The 16202-nt window shown below is 54.0% G+C and overlaps 1 protein-coding gene across 4 annotated transcripts in view; it reads right to left on the reverse strand.

The window, feature by feature from the left end:
- The window catches only part of LOC125432170 (Grid2 interacting protein), a 47216-nt gene that overhangs the window by 23016 nt on the left and 7998 nt on the right, over positions 1 to 16202 (reverse strand). For 2 of the 4 annotated variants that reach the window (XM_048495577.1, XM_048495576.1), the window contains exons 3-5: positions 14270 to 14424; positions 1710 to 1964; positions 342 to 427 (exon numbers count right to left, since the gene is read on the reverse strand). In XM_048495577.1, coding sequence (XP_048351534.1) covers positions 342 to 427; positions 1710 to 1964; positions 14270 to 14424 — 496 coding nt within the window. Of the gene's footprint in view, positions 1 to 341; positions 428 to 1709; positions 1965 to 10136; positions 10271 to 14269; positions 14425 to 16202 lie in introns of those variants that run through there. The other 2 variants (XM_048495579.1, XM_048495578.1) reach the window with 1 other exon arrangement.

A 16202-nucleotide genomic window follows, 5' to 3' on the forward strand; every position in this document is an offset into this window, starting at 1 on the left:
CCTGTCCCATGTCATTGCTTGGTGCTAATTCGCACCCAGCAAGCTCCTGCTAACATCTTATTCTGCAACGTCTGGTGACAATCAAGCCCTCTTTGGCTACAGGGGCCCCTGCTGAGCACTAAGGGGCCCTGGCAATCCGAAGGGAGCGCCCTGAGAAAAACAGTGGGGAGACCGTGGGGAAGCAGCCCTCGCTTTGTGCAGCCTGCTAAGCAGCCAGAAGGGGCGGCCCTGTTTCACGCCCAGCAGAAAGCCTGAGGTTGCTTAGAGAGGACAAGGCGGGCAGAGACCTTGCGAACAGCAGTCTCAAACAGCAGCCATTGAGAAATCCCAGCTCTCCTTACCAGGCAAGACGGACTCGATCCACACAGGGGCATGTCCACGTAAGGTGAATCCAAAGCTCCTGCTTCCTTTGTAGACTCGGACAGTTCTTTGGGGGAGAAAGCAAGTTGCAGCAGATCAGAGCAGCCTAAATGCTTCCTGGACTGGATCCACCTTCTGTTGAAGCCCATTTTTGAGGATGTGGGAAGCTCTGCCTTCCACTGAGCCAGACCGTCGGTCCTTTGTCTACTCTGCAGGGTGGAGGTCTTCCACATCATCTACAACCTCATCCTCGGCCCCAAAGGGCAGGAAGCTCAGAAATATACAGGCAGCACAAACTCTTTTCATTTTTGTGTCGTTCCCCCCCTCACCCCCACAAGGCTATCATGCCCCATCTCGCTGCTTATCGATGCCTCCCCTCCAAATGTGACTGTAACATTTATCTTCTGGGTGTTTCCCAAAGGGCTCACTACGCCTTAATTCTCAAGGTGATCGGGAGCAACAGCCGCAGAAGGCCATTGCGTCCACATCCTACATGTGAGCTCCCAAAGGCACCTGGTGGGCCACTGTGAGTAGCAGAATGCTGGACTAGATGGACTTTGGTCTGATCCAGCTGGCTTGTTCTTATGTTCTTATGTTCTTAAGTTATGCATAAGAAGTTGGTCAATGCATTAAATCTGAAATCTGCACTTGTCACTCAGTCCCTCCCTTGGTGTCCTAGAGCCAAATCAAAAACTTCTCCGGCTTCTTGGCCCTTCTGCCTCCTGGTTCAAATCTCTACATTCTGAGCTTAATTGATCTCATTTCTTGCACCTGATCCCTCTTGACTCAGGTCAGGTATTTATATATATATGAACTCTACACAGAATATAGCCATCATTGGGGAACAAACATAGAGTTAAAATAAAAATGCATGGAAATTGGACATAATTCATTGAATCACACACATATCACGGAGCTACCCGAGTGCGGAGATTTAATTCAAATACATTTTTACATTTTATTTTCCAAGTAATTAAAACATTACTTGTAAAAATGCTATTGCAAACCTCAGAGGGTTATTTTTCTCTTTGCTTTGCAATTATGATTCTTCCACAAGAATAATTTCATGCTTGATTTTAAAATAATTAACAGGTAACATAAAAGTGAGTTTCGTACAGCAATCAGAGTGTTGGGTTATGAACTGGGAGACTTGGGTTCAAATTCACCTCAGCCATACTGACCATGGACTTGGCACAATCAGAGATTATCCTCCTTCACAGAGGTGTTGTCAGAAGAAAATGAGGAAAGGAGAACCGAGCGTCTGCATTTGTGGAGGAAGGACAACGTACAGATATGATAGAACAGCAAACACAGTGTGGACAAAAAGGTGCGAAAGCCGGGGAGTTTACCTGCGTGCTGCCCCTGATCCGACATTGCTGGCAATCAAGGAGGTGGTCTTCCTCAAGCCCTTGCAGTTCTCCTCGTGAGTCCGTGGCACCGAGCTGGCCCGGGTGGAGACCAGCAGGCGTTCGTGGTGGTCCTCGCTGCGGCTCCGCCTGAGCCGGTTCACGTGCTGCTCGCTCTTGGAACGGCACAGCTTGCTGATCAGGCTCTGGGACACCACCTCGTCAAAGCGCTGCCTGTGTTTCCTGGGGATGAAGATCCTGGGGAACATGGCGAGGGAGTCGCGTCAAAGATGTGTCAAAGCGCCAGGTTCACGCAGCCCTGTGGGCAGCAGACAGCCAGCACGAGCCCTCAAATGCCCAGCAGGCAGCAGTGAACAGGCCAACCATGGATCCCATCACCCCAGACAGCATTTCTTCCTCTGCTCCAGCTCTCAGCTGCGGCATCGTGCTCTTCCTCCCAGGACACAAACACAGCAACTCCTGCCCCCACCCCCCTTGCAGCAACCCGAAGAGTAGAGAACAGAAGAGGTTCTTGCGACAGGCACAGTGAGAGCACCGTCTGTGCCTTTGGCTTTTGGAAACTTCACCCCCTTTCCCTTCTCCTGTGTAGGAAGGGCAGATTGTGCGTGTGTTTCTGTGACACGGTTGTTTGCAAGCCTGCCGTGAAATAGGGAGTATTTTTAAAGCTGAACACCCAGATGGTGTTTTCTCTCTGCTACAGTCTGACAGCAAAATCACAATGAGATCACCAGCTCCCCCTCCCCCAACTGCCCAGCTTCTTGGCATTACAGGTGTCCCCTCCTACACCAACTCACTACCCACGCATGCAGAGCAGCTGAGGATACTCCATAGAATAATAAAGTTGGAAGAGACCCCCAAGGGCCATCCAGTCCAACCCCCTGCCATGCAGGAAGATACAATCAAAGGGCTCCTGACAGATGGCCATCCAGCCTCTCTTTAAAAAACCTCCAAAGAAGGAGACCCCACCACTCTCTGAGGCAGTGAGTTCCACTGTCAAACATCCCTGACGGTCAGGAAGTTCTTCCTAATGTTTAGGTGGAAGCTCTTTTCCTGCACCTTGAACCCATGACTCCAGCCAGTTCCATACTAACCCAATGAACAAAGGACCTTGTGGAGCAGGATCATGGAACCCCAGCTGCAAGGGATGAGACACCGCACTGTCTCACAAAGTCAGCAAGTATTTCTCCACTGACAAGGCGGAGCGGAAGCCCGTTTCCGTCCTTTGTGAGACCCCATGGGGAGCCCCCAGAACTTCTGCACAGCGCACCCAAAAGAAGTGCAGCACCCGGCCAGGCCTGCTTCTGGAGGGCTGGCGCTCAAAGCCAAGCCCAGGAGATTGTCCCCGGGAGCCTGTGCAGGACAAGACCCCTGGCGAAGTGGGCACAAGTGGCTGTCTGCGGAGTCAGACCCTTCGGTCTACCGAAGTCAGCCTTCGGTACTCAGACTGGCCGTGGGTCCCCAGGAGCTCAGGCTGAGGCCTCCCACTTCCCCTCCTGCCTGATGCCTGGAAGTGCGGAGATGCTGGGGGCAGAACCGAGGACCTTCTGAATGCCCAGCCAAAAATGTGCCACTGAGCCACGGCCCCTCCTCAAATGGGAGGAGCAAAAAGTGTCATCCAGGTTTCCGTAGAAAAATGGACACAAAACTGTACCTCCAGCTAAACTCAGTTTGGCACAATTCCAGTTGCCATTTTTAACAGGATGCTGTTTAGGCCCAGAGAGAGTGGTTGCTGGAACTATGTCATTTCAGTGGGTTGCATGGAACATCCCAGAGGCACAGGGTTGCTAAAATAAAAGTCTACCAGCATCACAGTTTTGTGCTTCAGTAGTGAAAAGCCCCAGCGGATCAGAGCAAGGGCCATCTAGTCCAGCACCCAGCTAGCCAGATGCTTCCGGCAAACTCCAAAGCCATGCAGGAAGGCAGCAGGTATCTTTTGCTTCTGACCCTCTTGCAAACTCTGTGATTTCTGACCCACAGGGATCAGCTTGGGAGCTGGCATAATTGCCACATGGCTTGCTCAGTCTGTGCCTGCTCGCCCCCCTCCCCTCCCCACCCCACCCCACCCCCAGTGCCTCTGCCTGCTCTTCCTCTGTCTCAGAGAATGTCAGTCTGCTGGACTGTTCCTATTTCTCCTCATCGCTCCTGATCTGGCCCTCAGAAGAAGAAGAAGAAGAAGAGTTTGGATTTATATCCCCCCTTTCTCTCCTGCAGGAGACTCAAAGGGGCTGACAATCTCCTTGCCCTTCCCCCCTCACAACAAACACCCTGTGAGGTAGGTGGGGCTGAGAGAGCTCCGAGAAGCTGTGACTAGCCCAAGGTCACCCAGCTGGCGTGTGTGGGAGTGTACAGGCTAATCTGAATTCCCCAGATAAGCCTCCACAGCTCAGGCGGCAGAGCGGGGAATCAAACCCGGTTCCTCCAGATTAGATACATGAGCTCTTAACCTCCTACGCCACTGCTGCTCACCCCAATTAATGTGTTCTTGACGGCTTCAGAGATCTACGGTCTTGTCTCAAGCCTCTTTGCCCCTGTTTCACTTGCGCAGACGTCCAGTCAGAGCCCGGGGGGCTGCAAACGGACTCCTCGGGAAAGCCCCTAATTCTGCCTTGGCCGTTTCCCAGGCAGTAGATGTGGGCCCAACATCTCCTCCACTGTCATCAGGCAGACGGAAGGATCGCTCTAATTCTGGTGCTCAGGGGTAGATGAGCTTAGACATTGTCCCTTCTTCTCACTTGTGGATTTCGTTTGGCGTAAATCGCTTCCTGCTTCCTACACTTCCTCCGGAGAGTGTAAGATCAGCGCACCCCGTCACAGACACATCTCTCTGCCTCGCCTTTTCTCCAGCAGTCATCGCCAAATGCTTCAGCCTTTTCTCGCTGCCTGTCAAGTGGCTGCAATGTTCCGTGGGAAGTAGCGAGGAAGCGTCTTTTTCAAGGAAGGCAGGCAGGCAGGCAGGCAGCGGTGGTCCCCCCCTGGATTTAAGGAGAGCAGCCATCCATCTGCCTCTAAAACGCTGCCTCTCAAGCAACTCCTGCGTTAACGGAGCGAAAACTCACAGCTAGCAGCCAGCTGGGTCAGAGGGCGGCTGCCAGTCGCCAAGCGGGTCTGAGTTTAAAAGAGAAGCTGTGTCGTCCTTTTTATTGGGACCAGCCAGTATAACACAGGCAGGGTGTGCAAAGCTTTGGGGTTTTCCAGACCTCTTTTTTCAGGCTGGGTGATGTTGGGGTGGAGAGAGACGTGTCCAGCCCTGAGCGCATAATTCATATAACCAGCAGGGTGTGGCCAACTGTGTTGGGGAATCCCTAGAGATTTGGGGGTGGAGAGACCTCGGGCAGAACGTCATAAAGTTCACCCCACACAGCAGCCATTTCCTCCAAGGAAACTGACTCCTCTCGTCTGGAGATCCGTTGTCACTCTGGGAGAGTCTTCAAGCCCCACCTGGACGTCATCGGGAGCCCCAAAATCAGCAGCAGTCCTGGGATTTAAAATCCCAGAAAAGCCGAGATGTTGCTATGCCCCCCCCCCACCCCGAAGCTGGCAAAAAGTCAAACCTTTGGAGGCTGACCAGAATGTTAACGTCTTGGCTGGTTAAAACATCAGTTCCTGTCAAAGTCAACAGGATTAATGGGGCTGAATGGCTGCTTCTCATTTGAGGTACGGCAAGTCCAAAATGGACAAGAGAAAGATGTTGTTTACCTCTGCAAAGCCTGCTGCTTGTGCAAGCCCTGGGTGGATTAAAGGCCCTGTTCTCCACAGTGCTCAGGATTTCTCTCCAGCTATACTGCTCGCATCTGACTAAGGTAGAGATTGCCACAGACTCATCAGTTGGACACTAAGGGCCAATTTCCACCAGGGAAGCAGCCCCAAATGGTCAATTCGGGCATGCCAGCAGGCCAACACGTCTCGGCTGCGGGCCAAGATCCCGGCTATGCTGTTCTCAGGAAGGCCTGCACAAGAAAATGTGAGCGAAGAGAGCAGGCGGCGCACAGCCACTTCAGGCTGGAGCCATGTGGACACCTGCCCTCTGTCTGGTTGTCCACCTGCTGATGGTCTGTGGGAGCCTTCCTGAAACCCCGCAAAGTCTTCTGGACCGAGACACTGGTGGGGTGCACGTTCCCACTGCATGCGTCAATATCACGTGTCTGTCACTGGCCAAAAGGGCAGGATGGAAACTCAAGAGCCAAGCCCTGGCGGTGATGGGAGCACCAGGGGCGTGCAGAACCTGCCCCCTGACAGCAGCAGGGTCCCCAGTGAGCCAGAGAAGAAGGCCACCATCCATCAGAGCATCAGGGCACCTCTCTGGGTCGTGGGCGTGCCCCCTCCTCTGCTTGGCATCCTAATGATCTCCATAATCGCCTGGGGCAAAAAGCCAGAGGAGCTGCCAGTGGCGTAAAGGGTTGGCTGTAACTTTCTGCCTGTGAAGAGGTGACCTTCCCTATTAATAGGCTACAGCTGAGTCCCTGGGGCGTGAGGGATACGGTTCGCCCTGGGCCACCCCAGACGTCGCTCCTGGGAAAGGACGGGGGGATGCAGGCCACTCTTCTGGTAACCAAAGAAGATGCCACCTTCCCTGCTCAGGTAATTTAAGAGGTGCCGATCGAGTGGCTTTTGTCCTCTGGTCTCTTCCGAAGGACAGTCCTGGCAGAGGATCAGCTGAGAGAGACAAAAGGACACATCACGGGCCAGGCAAGCAACACAAACTGGGAGGCAAACGGGCCCCCATCACCATGCAGGCAAAGGAGCCAGAGTGTCGCAGCTGAAGGCAGAAGGAAGAGCAAAGCCTCTGCGCACATCCCCCCCTCCTCCTCATGCCCCTCCCTGCCCTCTCTGGGACTCCAGCAATCAAACCTACAGGCAGCCCCTTCCAGCCATCCAGCTCTCCCGCACACCAGGCAAGAGGTGGTTTGGAGGTGGTTTGCCACTCCCTGCCCTCTGCCCCCAAGCAGCAGGCAGAGGGCTCAGCTCAAGGCCTGGCTCAGAGGGACCTTCTGCAGCGCTGCAATTCCAGCATCCCTGATCTCGGGCGAGAGGGGCATCAAATCTAAGCATTTGCCACCCCCCAGGATTTACAGAGCCCTGTCCTGTGGCAAGATACCCACCCCAGTCCTACTGAACCTGGAGAGTGAGGATTCTCCCACAATGCCTCTCACCTTCCTGGGTGCAAAGCCTGAATGACCGTGCTTTTGGGCAGCAGGGTCCAAAGTTGCCACTCTTCACAGCAGGCTGGATCCCTCCCTCCCTCCCTCCCTCCCTCCCTTTGCAAAACCAGTTCAAAAAAGTCAGCAAGAAACAGTGGCGGAGGGAGGGCGTTTGACGGATGCCAAAGAGAAGTTCCTCCAAGCTGCTGTGGAAATGCTGAACTCTGGACTTGGAAGGGCCTGGTCGTCCTCCACAGTCTTCAAAGCACCATCAATCATGCTGGTTTATTTGCAACCAATTCTGACTGGAAATAGCAATCACTTGTGGCTCTGATGCAGAGGAAGCCAGCCAGCTCCTTGGATCAAAGAGCTCCTATCTGACACCAACGCTTCCTAAACTGCAAAAAGCCCTCTGTGGTTTAGTTAAATCTTTCAGATCCTCCAGAGGCAGGCCCCTTTCAAAACGGAGGAGGAGGAGGAGGAGGGAGCTTCACAGCACTTTGCTTGGCTCATAACCAAGTCAGAAGCAACATCTTTCTCTGGACAAAAGCCCCACGGGGGCCTCAGCTCTGCCACTTAACTTTCATCTGCTCTGGCTCAATGCAAGGAGGAAAGCTTTGTAATGAGCAAAGATGAATGCAACCCAGAGCACCGTCGCCATATGCTCCATGCACCTCATCATATGCATTTCTTGCAGCAATACCGAAGGGGTCTGGGAGAATCACTCCACATTACAAACAAAATGCAGCAGGGGTGAAGGATGCCCCCTCCCCAGACCCCTCCCACCTGTGCTTCCATGAGGCCCTGGCATGAAACCACCCACCTCCTCGTCCTTTTCCGACTTGAGCCAGATCTGGATGCCAGTTTGCAGCCACCAATGGAAGGATTTCTGCTTGCCAGCAGCCATGAGGGCAGGACTGCTGCAAAGGCTGCCCCCCCTCCCCCAGAAGACTCCCTGGGATCCCCGTGCCCTCCCACGCATCCAATTTGTATCTACTCAGCAGCAATTTCAAGGTTCATATACACTAAAAACAACATTATTTTCCAACCAAGTTAACCAGGCAGATAGTTGGCGCCAAATCCCCCACCACCCCCGGAACGTTACAAATTGCCTCACGGTGTGATTTGGGCTACTTTCTTCTCTTGGCCCTGCCATGAGATGCTTCTGGGGTCCCTTGGCCAGCCGAGGCCATGATAATTAACTGCACTCCAGAGTTGTTTAAGTGGATAAAATGGACTTGACCTTCATGTCCTCACTTGCTGCTCAGAAACAGGAACAGAGGCCCTAAAGCTGCTCCCCCCCTTCCCCCCTTCTCCCCCACTACATCCTCTTTAGGTGGCCTTTAGGGAAAGGGAGAAAAGGGTGCCTCCACCTTGATGCCTCCGCCAAGGCTCTTGGGAGTGGAGGGTGGGGGGTTCTCCCCCTCTGGAATCCAGGCTCTGGCCTCTTTGCAATTGACCGTCACCCTTAGATGGGTCTGGACGAGGAAGCTCGTGGAATCTCCTTAGCAACCAACATGGACTCAAGAACGCAGCCAGCCTCCCTAGAACCTGCGTCCCCCTGCTGGGCTCCAAGCCACTTCAGTTGACACAAACGCCCAGGGAGAAATGTTTGCATTGCAGCTGTTTCTGAAATCAACTCAGTGACAAATTCTCCTGTAATAAGAACTCTCCAGAGGGAAGAGATTTAATCTGCGCTAGAGATTGAAAGCATCTTTGTTCTAAAAGTAGGCCTGCACTCACCCCCCCCCCATCTCCCCCCAGAGTGGGCTGTTTAGAATAGGGGGAGGAGTTGTTTTGCTCTGTTTACCACCAACCGATACTAGATGGAAAAGTAAGCAAATGGTGAATAGTTAAAGAAAAGCAAAACACTCCACGTGGGTGCATGAGGGAGAATCAGATCCCCAGACTGACCTTTTGAAAAGGAGCATTTAGACATGCAATTCACATCACAAGATCTCTGGAGATCTCATGTGAGGAACCCACATATTCGTGCATTGAGTGTATCTTGAAAGTACTTCAAAAGAACAAGCAGATCTTCACATCTAAGCGCGAAAGAACAATTGCATTTCAGCTTTTCAACACCTGGGACTTACCCCTGGGTAAAATCCTGCACATTTATTGGAAGGGGTTTCTGCTAGAAAGCCCTTTCTGAAGCTGGGACCGCTGTGCTTGCATTATGGAAGTGTGCTAAAACACAGACCTTCTGGAAAGGGGTTTCTGACTGTTGTCAGCCTGCCCGGATAAGTCTCCGTTAGAAGGACAAAAGGAGGAGGGTGGTATTTGTTGAGCCATTGGGAATGTGGTTCTATATTGTAAAACGAACCTAGGAAATAGAGATATCTTTAAATATATTTGTGTGATAGAGAAAGAGATCTGGGGGAGTTTTTCATCTCTCCAGTTGCTGTTTTTCAACAACAGAAACTCCGAAAGGGAGACTCTATGCCAGGATGAAGAACAAGAATCTGGCAACAATCTTTATTCTACCCCCCCTCCCCCCCGAGGTATCTTCGCCCTCTTCTTCATGGTGACCCCCTGGTGGGGTTGTCAAGGCACGAGAGTCCCAGAGGGGAGTTTGCCATTGCCTGCCTCGGCAGGGGGACCCTGGGGGATCTCCCATCCCAGAGTTAAGGAGGGTGAATCCGGCTCAGCCACCAAGGTCTGCCGAGGGAACTACTGAGGACCGCTGTTTCCCTCCTGCCCACCCCATGGGCAGCTGCCAGCTGAGGACAGGACAGGGGAGCCCGCAGGGGATGGAGTCCCTGGAAGGGTGGCATCATGCGGTGGAGGCGCGAGTCTTGGAGACGCCTCAGCTACCTTCCCCCCCATCCTGAGCTCAGAGTTTCTTCAGCCCAGCTGCAAGGAGAGCTCTGCAAACTGTACAGGAGTGCTTACGGGGGGGGGGGGGGATCGGCGGGAGGGAGGAACAGTTCCCGAAAGAGCAGGCAGTGCAGAGGACGGGGGGGGGGGGGGCAGAGGGCTTCAGAGGTGGACCTCCCTCCCTCCCCCATGCAAGCGCTTCTCCAGGGACGGGTCCCTGGAAGCCCCCTGGTCTGGTCTGGTCCGGCCCGCAGCAGGCGCTGGCCCAGGGGCTCTGCGGGGGCTGCCCTCTCCCGCCTGCCTGCCACCCCCCTCCCGGGGGGGTGCTCTGCTGCGGAAAAAGTCGGGGGCTTCCGAAAGCGCCTGGCAGGTCTCCACCGCTGGCCCGGGACGTTGCGCTCCGCAGCGCGCTCAGCCCCCCGCCGGCCCCGGGCGCCGCAGCCTTCCTTACCCGAGGCAGCTCATCTTCCTCCTCCTCCTCCGGGCATCCTCCGGCCCGCGGCAGGGAAGGGCGAAGGAGGGCAGCAGGGGGTCGCCGCCGCCGCCGCCGCACGTGCCCGATGCCGCTGCAAAGGAGCCAGCCGCCGAAGCTGGCCCGGACTGGGAGCCGGGCGGGGCGGAGCCAGCCGGGAGCCCAGCGGGGAGGGGAGGGGGGGCAGGCAGGCTGCACCGCCGCCGCACGCGCCCCCTCCCCCCTCGACTCTCCACACCGCCGCCGCGTGTGGGGCCAAAGGCAGTGTCGTCCACTAGCTGCAGGGCAGGCGCTCAGTCCCGGCCCCTCGGCTTGGCCTACCGCGCAGGGTTGTTGTGAGGACGAAGACGCGGAGGGAGAAGCAGGCGCTCTCCCTCTCCAGGGAAGAAAGGGGCCAGAGATCAGCAGGTGGACTGGCTCCCCGCAAGGCTGGCATCCAGACCCAGACGGCAGCAAAGAGCCCACGGGACACTGACCCCACTGACCATCCCCTCCCCCCCGCCCCCGACTGCCCAAGGCAATAGACAGGGAGAAGAACCTCGCCCCATATCTCTCTGACCCCGTTTTAAATCCAAGCCGGTGGCTGGCACAACATCCCAAAGCAAGATTTCCTCTCTGTACTTCCTTTGCGTCCAACGTGATCGGTGGTGGAAAGTCCTGACTTCTGTTGCTGCTGACTTGTGATGGCCCCATCCGGTTTGCAAGGCAAGAGACGGTTTGCTATTTCCCGCTGCCTCTGCCCAGCAGCCCTGCACTTCCTTGAGGGCCCAAGGACTGACCGGGGCCAGCCCTGCTTAGCCTTTGAGGTCTCCTGAAGTCAGGGCAGCCTGGGCTGGCCAAGTAGGTCAGGGCCCAAAGGGGCTAGACGACGGGGTAGAAAACTTTTGGCAGCTCCATGTGTGCCCAGGATTTTCGTGGCAAAGGTCCCTGGAAGCCCCCTCTGGTCTGGTCCGGCCCGCTGGTCTCTCCGGGGCCTGGGGGCACTCTAGGGGGAAATCTAGTCTCTCCGGAGGCTACTCAGGAGCAAGGCTCTCAGTCAGCTGCCCAGGTTATGTTTTGCACGTGGCTGCGAGTGGAGGGGGAGGGTCAGTCATTTTGGAACCTGAAGTAGAAAATCTTCAGCTGGGGGAGAAAGAGAGAGGAAGAAGGAACGAATGCATGCTCTGAGATTAATCTTGGAAGTGGGGGGCAGCAGTGGCGTAGGAGGTTAAGAGCTTGTGCATCTAATCTGGAGGAACCGGGTTTGATTCCCTGCTCTGCCGCCTGAGCTGTGGAGGCTTATCTGGGGAATTCACATTAGCCTGCACACTCCCACACACGCCAGCTGGGTGACCTTGGGCTAGTCACAGCTTCTCAGAGCTCTCTCAGCCCCACCCACCTCACAGAGTGTTTGTTGTGAGGGGGGGAAGGGCAAGGAGATTGTCAGCCCCTTTGAGTCTCCAGCAGGAGAGAAAGGGGAGATATAAATCCAAACTCCTCCTCTTCTTCTTCTTCTTGTTCTTCTTCTTGTTCTTCTTCTTGTTCTTCTTCTTCTTCTTGTTCTTCTTCTTCTTCATAGTGACAAAGCCGTCTGGGGAGGGTTCAGATGGGGTCTGCAGTGCTGATGGAAAAGGAGGCCTTTCCAATCTCGTGCCATTTTACTGGCATCTCACATTTTATCTTGTAAAAAATATCAGGGATCTGCCCTCATTTCCTCTATTTTGGTCTTGATGAACATAGAGCAGTGACCCCTGGGGAATGGCCCGAGGGTCTCACACAGCTCCTAGAGACCCATGTGGTTCCATGTGGGGTGGAACGTGCTCCGGGGCTCGGATCCGTTCTCCCACTGAGCTGTCACTACTAGTATCCAAGTATTGTCACCGCCCGAGGAAACCAGGTCATCATGCACTGTGGAAGGACCTCCTCAGGCTGCAATCAATGAAGGTGACTTTGAAAGGAGAAGAAGCAGGCAAGTTATTTAAGAACGTCACTATCTTTTCTGACCGTGTTCTTTTTGAGTCCCCCTAAGTGGAGCTCAGACAGAGTAACTTGGTGGGTCCTAAATGCACTGGCGCTGCCCAGAACTCTGCTGCTGCTGGCATCAAGTGCCAGAGTCTCAGATCTATGAAGTGTCTGTGGGTTGAAAACCCCTTTCTGTGCAAGGCCAGAGTGTAGGATTTAAGTAAATTATTTAAGAAGGCTTTCCTGTGCAGACAACAACGTTGAATTGTGCAAAATGATTCACAAAGTTACTTGGATGAACAACTTGGGACTGTGAGATATGCTATTCTGCACAGCTTGCTGTAAGTTGGATCCTACCATGTAATTTTTGCAGTGTTTAATGTGTCATGTTAATGGTTAGGCTTCCTTCAGTTCAGTTTTTAGATTTCTGGTGGGTTAAATCTACAACCCTAATTCCCACCGCGCTGTTTCTCGAATGTCCCATCCTGCAGATTGTATTGACTCGTTATGTGTCATCTGCCTTGACTGCCAGTGAGAATGTAAATAAACGAATAACATAGGATGAGGCTAAGGAGGCCACCGCAGGCAGGGAGTAGCAGGGAAGCCTTATTACTGGAGTGGGGGATCGAGGGCTGAGGGCAGACCCACACGCGCAGGGAGCTGTCCAGGGGCTGGCTCCAGAGTGCAGTAGAGAAACCAGACTTCTCCGGCTCTTGGGCAGCTGGGAAGCCTCCCCAGCAACGGATCAGTGCTGAGGACGGCCACAATATTCCCGCTCTGGGCTGACCGGTCAAGGTTTAGAGCCTTTTTGATTTGCTCTTCCAGGGCATCTTCTGCCTGGCCCTGTATACACCGCATTTCCTCGACTCCAGCCCCTCTGCCTTTCCTGTTCTTGATGTTGAGGGGCAGGTCATGGGGTATGACTGTCACAGGCTGGTGGGAGTCTGGTCTGCTTGGCTCAGATGTTATTGCAATGCCCCCCTCCCCGTCCAAAAACACACTTTTATTTGGCCACTGCAAAGCACAGAAGTGTTCATGTCTGTTGCTTTTAGATTACGCAGGGAGACACCAATGTTGACCAAGGCAAGCAGAACATCACTAGTTTGAGTATCCCTTGGAGCTGTGCAGGGAATGGCTCCAGAGAGCTTCTAGTAGCAATACTGAACTTCAAGGACTGTTGGTCTGACTCCATAAAACCACCCAGCCCCTCTCGTGAGGACAACACAGCAGCTGGAGAAAGACTGAGGAGCACTTGGTAGAGGTTCGGGAATGCAGTTGGCCCTTCCGAAGGAAGGAACAGACTCCTGGGCAGCTGTCTCCCTTCGCCTGCCCTTGTGTGAGGTTGTTATGGAAACGGCAATCTCTCCCAGTTGCACAGATTAGAAGCAGAAATTGGGAGCGCGGAGCCAGATGGAGGCCTTATTGCCTAATGACCAGGGTCTCCGAAGGTCCATAATCCCTTCCATGAACCTCACGTGCAGACGGTGCCCCACTGCAGAGCTGCATCCCCCCGCCCCCCCGCCCCCCGATAGATTCAGAAGGATGTTTCCCTCATGTGTTAAACATGCGCTACCTGGCCAAGGTCAGGCCAAAAGGGCAGCTGGCAGTTTAGTCCAGGCAAACAGCATTAGAGGTTCTATTTCATAAAAGGTGGCTGGATGTATTTCCTGCTGCCTCAGCTGCACATGGATGCATTTATGCATTTATTTACTTATTCCATTGAGACGTTGGGAACGGATCCCTGCATGTGCACCTCCTGGTCCCCCCTCCCGCTCCTAATGACGTTGCTCACTCTCAGAGGCTCGCTCTCCTTCAGAGCAGGTGGGGCGCTAGGTGTGGCGTTCTCTGGGAAGCTCGGAAGGTGGTTTTTTTCTGGTGCAGCCCTTGTCCTTTGTTTTACAGTTCAGCGATTCTGTGCAATCTAACCTCCACCCCCCTCTTCCCCCCCCCCCAGCAAAGCGATTAGTGTCTGTTAAGGTTTACGGCCATCTGTGTGGCATGTTTACCATTTTTTCAACTAACCCAATCCCCTTCCCTGCCCCCTGATCAGCTCACAATCCCAGGAAGCACAAATGGGAAAGACACGGAAGTCAACAAGGGTGTACTAAACGCCTCGGCCCTTTGCATCGTGTTCTACGCAAAACAGCCGCGCGAGGAAGGTTGCCAAATACCTGATGTTATCCAGGAGGAGGTGCTGCGACTCTTTGGTAAGAACCATTGCAAGGGCGTAAGCCAAGTAGTCCACCTTCCTCTCAGCTGCATACTGCTTCAGGATGGTGAACATCTTCTCTTTCACTTCCGGCTGGTCCCCCAGGATCTCCTGCACCTGTGCATGAAACAGCCTTCTGAGGAACAAAGGGGCTGGCTTGGGATTCTCTGCCTGCACCAGAAATGACCCCAGATGGCCTGGAAACCCCCAAGGGAACCATTGGCCACCATCACTGACATTTCCTGGGTCTTGTCCAGTTCTCAGCCTCCTAGCAATACCAGAAATGTACATGCGGCTTCTAAAAGGAAGTTTCAAGTGTTTACCCATCTCGAGCTTTGGCCCCCACCCGATCTGAAGCCCTTTTCGCATGAACCCATGAAGCCGTCTTAGAGTGAATCTGATCCTCCCTCCATCAGGACCAGTCATGCCTACTCTGACTGGCCACAGCTCTCCGGGGCTTCAGGCAGAGAAAGGTCTTTCACGTCACCTACTGACTGGTTCATTTTTTTGAAAAAGGAGAGGCCAGGGATTAAAGCTGGGACCCTCCGTGCCCCTCACAGGTGCTCTGCCACAGACCCCTCCCCAGCTTTATTCTTCATGAGCTGTTCTGTGAGGTCATGACAAACATCAACGCGGCAACTGTCGGTGCGTGCTGCTTTAGAGAGCTGTTGGGGTTGAACCATCTTGGAAGGCCAAATTTTGCTGCTTGCAAACACCGTTTAGCCCCACTGTTTGGAAGCCCCCTCGTGGACATGCCCTCCTCGTGTCCAGGACAGCTTCTTGAGCATTCCCATCTCTCACCTCCAGCACCAGAGAGGGGATAGAAATGGGAATGTGAAGTACAAGATGCCAAGGAGGAGCAGCAAAACTTTGCATAAGGCAGAAGAAAGGAGTCGCAGCCCCTTCCCCAGGTGCCTGGCCCACTTCGAGGCTCTCCAGAGCCAATTAGCAGCAACAGGCGTTTGCAACCTACATCCTGAAACCGCAAGGTCTACACAGAAATCACGTGATCGGGGCTGACATTCTCATGAGGCATCAGACACTTGAAGGTGACTCCATCTGGAGCAGCGCCTGTCTCTCCTGCAGCAGCTGCCTCACACGAGGGAGGAAGAGGGTCCTTTGAATGCCGCAGCCCAGGCAGCCGAGGAGAGAAGGGGTTGTGGAACCCTCCAGGGACATAGCCCACTTCAATCATTTCTGAAAGTTTCACATCTGCACGGTCCGCTCTGCTTATCTGTAACTGCTGCTGTGTTCTACGCTGGTCCCAGTTTTGAAAGGAGACAGGTGCGAGTTTTGCAGAGCCCACTGTGACCTGTGCAAACTGGATTCCGTTTCGTGTCCACAGCAAACTGGGAAAGAAAGGCTTTCTTGCTTGCTTGCTCCTGATCAATCTCGAGGAACCTTATATTATAGCTGTGAGGGGGCCACAGAGAGGGAGCCTTGGGGAGGGGCCATCCTCAGCATCTCCAATCCACAGAATCATACGGTTGGAAGAGACCCCAAGGGCCATCCAGTCCCGCCCCCAGCCATGCAGGAACACACCATCAAAGTGCTCCCAATAGATGGCCATGCAGCCTCTGTTGAAAAACCTCCAGAGAAGGAGACTCTGGCAGCCTCTGAGGCATCGTAGTGCACTGCTAAACAGGCCTTACCACCAACAAGTTCTTCCTAAAGTTTAGGTGGAATATTTTCTTGTAGTTTGAACCCATGACTCCTGGTCCTAGTCTCCGCAGCAGCAGAAAACAAGCTTGCTCCCTCACCAACATGACATCCCTTCAAATACCTAAACAGGGCTGTCATGTCACCCCTTGGCCTTCACGTCTCCAGGCTAAACATGCCCAGCTCCCTAACCTCTCCTCATAGGGCGTGGAATCCAGACCTTCTCCCTCCTCTTG

Source organism: Sphaerodactylus townsendi, linkage group LG04, assembly GCF_021028975.2.
Source record: "Sphaerodactylus townsendi isolate TG3544 linkage group LG04, MPM_Stown_v2.3, whole genome shotgun sequence".
Classification (NCBI taxonomy): Eukaryota; Metazoa; Chordata; class Lepidosauria; order Squamata; family Sphaerodactylidae; genus Sphaerodactylus; species Sphaerodactylus townsendi.